This window comes from Arachis duranensis, chromosome 2, assembly GCF_000817695.3.
Source record: "Arachis duranensis cultivar V14167 chromosome 2, aradu.V14167.gnm2.J7QH, whole genome shotgun sequence".
Taxonomy (NCBI): domain Eukaryota; kingdom Viridiplantae; phylum Streptophyta; class Magnoliopsida; order Fabales; family Fabaceae; genus Arachis; species Arachis duranensis.
Window position 1 is genome coordinate 82,668,603 of NC_029773.3, and position 9,603 is coordinate 82,678,205.

General features: G+C 38.1%; 2 protein-coding genes across 2 annotated transcripts; one reads left to right on the forward strand and one right to left on the reverse strand.

The window, feature by feature from the left end:
- Positions 1–447: 447 nt before the first annotated feature.
- On the reverse strand, positions 448–3,775 carry LOC107475398 (inosine-5'-monophosphate dehydrogenase; the record flags this gene model as incomplete). The annotated part of the gene is made up of 5 exons (XM_016095029.3): positions 448–714; positions 1,406–1,663; positions 2,051–2,230; positions 2,727–3,179; positions 3,275–3,775. Coding segments are annotated over 5 exons (1,464 nt in total), but the record flags the coding sequence as incomplete, so codon positions are not given.
- A 1,350-nt stretch (positions 3,776–5,125) lies between these two features.
- Positions 5,126–8,927, forward strand: LOC107475386 (uncharacterized). The gene is made up of 4 exons (XM_016095019.3): positions 5,126–5,491; positions 6,790–6,904; positions 7,926–8,002; positions 8,591–8,927. The coding sequence occupies exons 2-4, from the start codon at positions 6,804–6,806 to the stop codon at positions 8,725–8,727; spliced, it is 315 nt and encodes a 104-aa protein (XP_015950505.1). The 5' UTR covers positions 5,126–5,491; positions 6,790–6,803; the 3' UTR covers positions 8,728–8,927.
- The last annotated feature ends 676 nt before the right edge of the window (positions 8,928–9,603 follow it).

Genomic DNA, 9,603 nt, shown 5'->3' on the forward strand with positions numbered 1-9,603 from the left:
CACGTGACAGCGACGACGATGGCTTTGTGCAGCTCCAACAAACCCTAGCAACAGCGGTGATGGATTGGCAGCGATGGAGGCACGGCGGCGACGGTGGCTGGACGGAAATTGCATCGGTGGCTTCTATGACGATGAGACGACGAAAGACTGGAGAAGCTCGAGGGAGTTCTGCTTCACGTTGAGAGTATAGGGAAGACTCTGGAGGAGTAATGGTTAGGGAACTTAGGATGTTAGGGTTGCACGAAGGAAACACTGCCGTTTTTTGGAAAAATTCAAAAATTGGCTGGGTCACGGTTCGGTTTGACCGACCGGTTCAACGGTCCAACTCCGGTTTTCCAATCTTCCGGTTATAGGATTTGTTCGAACCGTATTTGTCAATGGTTCACGATTCGACCGGTTCGAACCGGTTTTCAGAACCTTGAAGACAACTATGACGGAATCAAAACCTGAACAAAAATTTAAAAATAACTCGGATTAATCCCATAAAATCATGGTGTGGCCACCATCATCCACAATGTTTCGATTTCTAATAACATCATTGGCAGCAACTTGTGACTGCCCGAGTAACATTTTATGCCCTTTTTTAAACTTACAACAATAATTTCTACCATGGCTTACAACCATTTTGGATGGTTTCATACTTCAAAAGTATTTCTTTTCATAAGAAACCAGACCATGGATTCCACCTTCAACCTGCGCTGCTCCAGTCCGAACCTGAACAGAGCATACCAAGTATTAAGAAACAAATTTGAGTAAATTCCCCCTTTGGTCTTAGGAAGTATTTCAGAAAAACATTAGTTCAGAAAAGCTTATAAAATTTATAATACCAATCTGAACGACAATATTAACATAAACCATATTTTATTGTTTCCTGAGTTAATTCCATGACGACGAGGTTGCAATTGCAGGCAAACACATCTGATTCCCCTTACACAATTTAGAGTAAAGTGTGTTTTCAGATAGTGCTTTTTTCCTCTTGTGATTTTCAATTCAAGATGCATGTTCGTATAGAACACTAGTATTTTTTGAATCCTAACTTGTATGGGAACAACTCTTCCGAACGGAAAGAGAACAAAACCTAAAATATGAGGTAAAATAATTGCCTGCTTCTGGAACACATTTACAAACCACTCATTTCAATCTATAATGTTAGGAAGTTGTAGAAATCTAAAAATGCCGTAGGGAATAATCTCAAAACATGCATTAAACGTGTTCTAGGAAAATGCAAAAATTTAACACAAATGTTTTTTACTCCTTTTCCCTTTGTTTGGTTTGAAAACAATAAAATAATTAAAAATAAAAAACCCCTGTAGAGAACTACAGTTCAAGGGTAAATGGTTGAGAAAATAGGAACTAGCGTATTTAGTGTAGAAATGATGAAGATAACAGGAAACGATAGCCGTACCTCTAGCCTTAACACCTTGGATCTGAGGAGGTCATGAGCAGACTGCAGAGAGTTGGCACCGATATCTTGAAACCCTTGCTTGACAGCTTGCATGGTGTATGGTAGGAACTTCAAAACAGAACCCTTATCTTTAACAGCTCCAACAACACCCTGAGCAATTTTTAGTTTTGCAGTGTCACCCAAATATCTTTGATCACTTCCTTTAGTCATAGCTTCTAGTGAACCCATTCCTCTATACTTCTTGACTCGTTGACCATTCTGGTGAAGTAAAAATCAATTATGCATATTAACCAAAGGCAAGGAAGAAGAATAGCTCAAGAGTTTATTTGTTAGAACTAGAATGGCCAAGTCAAATATTGAAAACATTGCAATCTTTTCCCTTCAAGTACACCAAGGACTTGAAACAAATATTAATCATGAATTACCCCCAAAGTTTCTTCCCAATTATTCATCTACCATTTCAGTGTCAACACCAAATACAAAAACAATTAAATATATAAAAATATTTTTCCTCTGAGCATAGAGTTTTGATGCTCTTAACAATTTCATCTTTTTTCTAAGCAGTAATTTTTTTTTTATCATCACACTGATCCACATTATATCACAGCTATTGTTGCAGAGCCTGACCCAGTTTTTTATTCATACCTGATATTCATAAGCTCCGGGAGCCTCATTGCTACCAGCTAAGAAGCTTCCCATCATAACTGTAGATGCTCCCAATGACAAAGCCTTGACAATATGCCCAGAGTTTGAGATGCCACCATCGGCAATCACAGGAACACCGCTTTTATACGCAATAGATGCAACCTTGTAAACTGCAGTTGCCTGAAAAGCATGAAGTCAATATTGATAACTTAGCACCCGCAAGCCAGAACATATAATTGAGAACAGGGTAGAAAGCAGGACTGAAAATTCCCAAACACGTAAATGCAATATTAACAATCTATACAAAGTCAAAACTACTTAAACTTCGTCATTCCATAAGAAAAACATCACCATCTAAAGCAAAATGCAAACCCAATCACTGAATACTATTCAATAAGTCAACACTGTTCAAACAAATGCAATTCTAATCATTTAATAAGTTAATACTGTACAATCCTTACAACTGAGTAGCAAGACCTCTTCTGCAATTAAGCTCAACCTAATCACTGAACCAAACCTTCTCAAAACATAAGAACTATCCAAATTTATCACAATCTAAACTCATATCTAACAAACAGCTCAAAACTCCAGGCCATCAACAAACACTAACACAAGCAGCAAAGATCAAAGATAACACCAAATTGAAAAATAAAATAAAACAAAATAACGTTCATACCTGACCACGCCCAACTGCACAAACCTCCTGTGTGGTGCAAATTGAACCAGACCCCATACCAACCCTCAATCCATCAACACCAGCTTGGATCAGATTCTCAGCCTGGTACATAGTGACCACGTTCCCACCAACCACATCCAGTTCCGGGTACACCTTCTTCACATACTTGATCATCTCCAATTGGTAACTAGAATTACCCTGTGAGCTGTCAAGAATCACCACATTAACCCCAGCCTTCACCAAGTGCTCCAACCTCTCCTTGTCTTGCTCCCTTGTCCCTATCGCTGCCCCAACCATCCATTCCCCGTCGGCACCCAACGACCCTGGCCCTGCCAGCTTTGGGTACCCTTTAACCTTCTCAACATCATCCTTGGTAACCACATCAACCACCTCGTTGTCCTTCACCAGCCCAACGAAATTCGCCTTCTTCTCCTCCAAGACCTTGTCAATTTCCTTCAAAAAGTATGGGAGGCAGAAAAACTCAGATAATGTAAAGAAAGACAACACCAAAAGATTTTATTTAATGAAAGCAAAGTATTCGTCCTTGCCTTCAAGTCATGGCTCCAAGGCACCGTAATAGGTGTCGAGGGAGCCATGTAATCGCGGACTTTCAAGCTCTTGTCGCTTTGATTCATGTAGTCTTCTTTTGACACGTAGCCGAGTAGCTTGGACTTAGAGTTGCCAGACTCTGTGACGAGGATGAAGGGAGAATCGGCAAAGTCGTCCGGGGAGTCAATGTAAGCTGAGGGAGGGAGGAAGACCGGGTGGGAGAGGATGGGAACGCGGCGGGACTTGGCGGAGCGGATGACGGCGGCCTGGGTGGCGGGGGAGATGTTGGAGTGGATAATAGCGATGGCGCCGAGAGAGGCCATGGCAGCAGCCATGGCGGACTCGGAAACGGTGTCCATCGGAGAAGCAACGAATGGGACAGAGAGAGGGACATTGCGGGAGATGCGGGAGGAGAGATCGACAGCCTCCGCCGGAAAGTCGATGTAGTGAGGGAGGAAGATGACGTCATCATAGGTGTAGGAGAAGCCCTGGTTGAATAGCTTCGGTTGTGGTTGCCGGGGAATATTAAATATTAAATAACTAATAATATAATAGTCACAATGGATAGGCTTTAAGTTGTTTCGTTTGCGTGGGTGAGCACTGAGCAGGGAGATGAGCAAGGTTGTGAGAACTGAACCAGTCAATGAACAGGTAAGGTAACTGTTCACTGGTTCAACCGGTTTAATTAAGACACAATAAATGAAGATACCCCAATACCTGTTCTAAACAAAACACAATAATTTATATCAGATGCAAGGAAATGCATTGATGCCACAAAGATATCCCATATAAACCTTTAAGAATTATAGGAAAATTTCCTTAAAGCAGGTACAAATAGCTCTTGAGAATGATATCTTACAACTTCTGGCAGAAAACACATATTTAAACAAAATATAAGGACTAAACTTTCAGTGTAAAAAATAAATCATTGTAAAATGCAGCAGAAACCATATCTTTAAGTTGACTGTAATAGAACCTTGAATGCAAAAAGCAAAGGTGTAATAATGGTGCTTATTATCAAAACCAGCAGTGAACTAATCATTCAATGATTCAATCAACACCAAGAATACAGTGACAATTCAGCAACAATTCAGCGATCATCAACCACAATTTTATATTTAAAATCAGTAACAACAGAAATTATATGATTGCAAAGTAGTAATAACAGTAAAGTAGCATTCAGCAACAACAGAACCAACTGCAACAACTAAAAAACTTCATGCCAACAATAACTTCAGAATTCAATTTCGGAACACAAACTCAACTCAGAATCTTAAAAATTAACTAGAAAATAAAGATGAAACTGAAGAAGACGTTACCTACCGGTGAGACGCCGAGGGAGGAACGGGGGTGACAGAGTGAGCTCGGAAAGAGGAAGGGGAGTGACGGCGACGACAGAGGAGACGGCAACACCGGCGAACACAGAGGGAGAGAGCTCGAACAGAGGAGACGCCTATACCCAGCGAAGAAGAGTGGCGATGACAACGATCAGGGCTGCGGTGGCTGCGGTGGCTGCGGGAATGGGGAGCTAGGGTTCTTTTTTCTTTCAATTCCCAAATTTCCCTTCAGTTTCAGAGAGGAGGGGTTTGGGGTTGGGGCTGTATTAGATTTTACTATGAACACTACGCTGATTTATCATGTCTATGTACTGTGTTCTAATAAATAATATTTTTTGAATATATTTAGATGTATCTTAAAAATAATTAAAAAATTAATTTATATTTTATCAATAAAATATCAAAATTATTATAATTTATTTAAAAATACTTATATATTTTACATATATGTTGTCTTAATGACTTAATTTAACCATGAAATCCCTAAACTACCCCGAAATTACCCAAACCCTAATGTACTCCCCATACTCCATTACACAGAACACTCACGTTCATTCACCCCTCACCCAGCGCCACAAACTCTCCCTCCAATCCAGACCTCCTCACAGCCCCGTCGTCCTCCCTCTCCTCCGTCTACCGCCGGACAACAGTAACTCATACCAGCGGCCTTTTTCTCTCCCTCTCCTTTCCTCGTAGCACCTCTCTCTCTCTCCCTCGTCCTCCACGGCTCCACGCAGCAGCAGGCCAGAGCAGCACGCACCAGTACCCCCGCGTATCGCCCTCCACTCCGCCGTCGCTCAAGCTTCAAGGTCTCGCAGCCCCTTCCATCCGCGCAGTCCCTATTTTCGCCGTCCAGCCCCGCCGTGTCGTCCTCCCTAGGTGTTGGGATTTTTTTCTATTTTTCTGACTTCTAATTGTTTTTAGGTTGTGACTTATGATTTTTCTGTTTGTTATGATGATTGGTTCTTGGTACTGATTTACTGATTGCTTATGATGATTTTCAATTTGTTGTGATTATTGGTTCTGATTTTTAATTTTTATTCTGATTATTTGTTCTCTACTTTTTTTTTATTCTGATTTTCTTTTTTATGATTCTTTGCTGTTTTGTTCTGAAAAGAGTGGTAAAGATGGCATTGAGCATGAAGATAAATTCCACAAAGGCAAGTTTGAATATGCAGATCTATCACCTTTCTTACTAATTAAGTGAGGAATTCCTGATGATACTCATGGGCCTCAATTGTTTGTTAAAAAGTTTTGGAACTTATTGCATGCTTTGTTAATGAGGCCATGGGCATCTTCTGGGTTTATTGGGTATGTATCTATGCGTGTATCAATGTCAATTCAATGCATAGCAAGCTTGATCTCTGAGAGCCAATGTGAACAAGAACAATAATTACCATTGGGAGGGATGGAAGGAAGATTGAGTTAACACTTAACACCAAAGATTTGATTAGATCAAAGAACTTCACTTTATTTTCCTTTGTGTGAATCAAGTTGAGTGGTGTTTTGGTTCTTCTTTACTTTTGTTTTTCTTTTCTCTTTAGCTTGCTTGTGTAATTTTTTGTTTCTGTTTGCTGACTTACTTCACTGTTTTTATTCTTTTTTATTTTGGTAACCTTTGCCTTAAGTAACCACTAAACACTAGCCACAGGTTCTACTCTTTATAGAACGAACTTTGCCACTTAAACCCATTGCCAAAAGAAATTAGAGGCTAGTACTTTTAGAAGATTTGCTTTGATAAAAGAAGCTCAACCCATTGAGTGATCCTGGTTTCAAGATGTTGCATGTTGTTATAACTTGTGCTTTAAAAGAAAAGTGGAATCTCTGGCCATAAATCATAAATCAGTCATAGCAAATATGAATATTGGTTCTCTACTATTTTTTTATTTAAATTTTTTTGTTATGATTCTTTGTTGTGTTGTTCTGAAAAGAGTGGTAAAGATGGCATTAAGCATGAAGATAAATTTCCTTTAGAACATATTTTTTTAATTAGCGTAAAAGTTGAAAAACTGAACCAAACCAAATTGAATATTTTATGTATAATTTGTGCGGATGTTTTTTTTTCCCTTCTAAAATCCAAACCAAACAGCAAACCACACACCCCTAACCAGAGTAGCTGCTGCTCTATTTCATGACGGTTACTCAGAATTATTATTTTTTTTTTTGTCATGTTTCAGATTTGTTGTCAGTGATGGAGCATGGGTCACACTCTGATCAGAGTAAATCAACTTTTTCTCTGGCGGATGAGGATCATACATTTGCAAATTCTATGAGATTCACATTAAATCAAGAGTAAGTAGTGTGAAAACCATGTGTTTTTAATCTTAGGAATTTATTCTTCCATTTTGAGAGGAAACTACATAAAATGACACAGAAATGAAAGAAACAGTATATAGCTATAGCTATATAGCTGAAAATGAAAGAAATCTTATTGGAGCATTAAGCAGTTACACACCCCAAGAATCTCCCAATTTAGATGCCTAACTGACTGCTCTCCATATTCTCCCTTCTTACTAGTTACAACAAACTTGACACATACGTCGCACATCCCTTCTGTTTCACATTTCCCTGCAGCTGTCATCACCCAGGGACCATTACACTATGCTTGTCCCAATTTCAATTGGTTCCTGTTATCCCTTGATTTTATATTAGAAATATATTCAAAATCAGTCAATGGAATTTGATATATGTCCTTGTAAGCAATATCATACAAGGTTGCCTTATAGCATATCATACAAGGTTGCCTTATAGCAACTTTGTCAGAAAAATCCATTAGCAATGCAAAAGCTCTATATCCAACAATTAATTTAGTGCCAGGAAATACCTTTGAATTTGAGGCATTTCTTTCCAACCACCAAAATAAAGAAGTAAGCAGCATGCTGCTCTGAATTCATGTCTTCCTTATAATGACCAATCAAACTTTGTCTAGATTCTGCTTTACTATAAATCTTTACATGCTTGGTCCTTATCCATGATAAAGAGGAGGGTTGCATTAGACCAATGGTAGCAAGTGTAAGACTTTGTCAAACTTCACCCAAAAGAATTAACGAATTCTTGAAATAAATATGAACTGAACTGAATCCTTATTGGGAAGCATGAATTTCTCCCACATATCTGTGAGGAGACTGGAGAGGACGGGGGATTGAGCCATAATATCTCTATTGCTATTGATTTCTCTCTGTATTTTTTGTGGCACATAATTAATTATCCATTAGTTTAGGTTTTGCATCTCTCTTTCTCTCTCCTTCACTTATAGCTTTTATTTTTAGTACTATATATCCTAATGAGATGATATCATTAATGTTTCTTGCAGTCCAAGAGTTACATTTTGTGGGTACAGCATTCCTCATCCGTCAGATAACCGCGTTAACATCAGAGTCCAGACAACAGGTAACATATGGCATGCCTTTCAACTATAGTAGGTATCATCATGGATTTTCTTTAACTTCATTATTCATCTATCATTTGTTCAACTGTAAAAACTTGTGAACTAGATCTCTTTCACCTAATAAAGATGAGAGGACAATGATTAATCATGATTGCTTTTCTGCAAAGTTTTTCACAGCACCTTTTTATTCATCATCTCATATCTAAGGCAATTTTCCTAGCCTGATCCTATCGTTTTCTTGGCATTTCAAATTTCATCTTGTTATCATTCAAGTGGTCTTAATCTGATCCTCTTTTCTTTTTTTAGCTGCTCCTCTTAAGGTGGTTTCTGGCCATTTCAGGAAGATATGAGTAAAGTCTAATTTGTTGTCTTATGCATGATTGAACTTGAGGCTGAAATGAGTGTTTTGAGAAAAGTATGCTGAATCAAGTCCTATTCAATGCTCAAAAATCATATATATAGCATTGACTGGGAGATAGATTGAGGACATGTTAATACCCGCAGGCATTCCCATAAAATTTATTGATTTAATCCAATTATCATTCATTTGGTCTTATTGTGTTCATTGCTTTATCATTATGCAACTGTAGGGGATCCGGCACGAGAAGTTTTAAAGGATGCATGTCAAGATCTGATGCTTATCTGCCAACATGTAAGGAGCACTTTTGATAAGGCTATCAGTGATTTCAAAAAGAGCGAGACTGTAGAGATTGATGATTCTGAATAGTAGTATTTTCTAGTTATATACTTGGTTGTTATTCTGTGGTTTGTTGATTCCCCACTGTGTATGGTTGGTATCAAAAGTTCATTAATATAAAAGCCAGTTTTGCTTTCAATGATGATGTGTTGGAGACAAGACAAGGGACCTTCTATTCCTGTTTGTTACTTTGGTTAATACACTAGTCTTTTAATTTTTTCTTTAGCAAATTAATGACTTTTGATTACCACATTCTCATGCTCCTTGACATTTTTATTTCGCATAGAACTAGTTTTACACCAGTAGTTGTACAAAAGGTCTCTTGGTTATCAACCATGTTTGCCTTTGCTTCTCTAGTCTCATTGGTGCAAATTACTATAACCCAGGCCTAGGGTATTGTTATTTAAAAGCGTCCAGTTTTACAGTATTGTTTGTATTTATGATTTTACTAACTTTCTCATTGATTTCTTACCATTTAAAATTCACAATATTCTTAGAATATTCCATCTGAAACCTACGCACAAATAAGGGCAAAAAAAACAGAAATAAGCGCACAAATAAGGGCAAAAAAAAACAGAAATAAGCCAAGGGAGAAAATAATTTATGTGAATCAGCCAAAACAAAAACTGCTTCATGAATTCACCAATGCACGTTTATATGTAATTCGAACCAGCTTGGTTTGAACTCCATTTTTACATAATTCGAACCAGCTTGGTTCGAATTATACACAAACACACGCACACACATAATTCGAACCAAGTTGGTTCGAATTACACACAAACATACGCACACACTAATTCGCACACACTAATTCGAACCAGCTTAGTTCGAATTACACACACAGTAATTCATGGTATAATTCGAATTATGCTGTTAAAAAATTAATAATTTATTAAAAAAATTTTA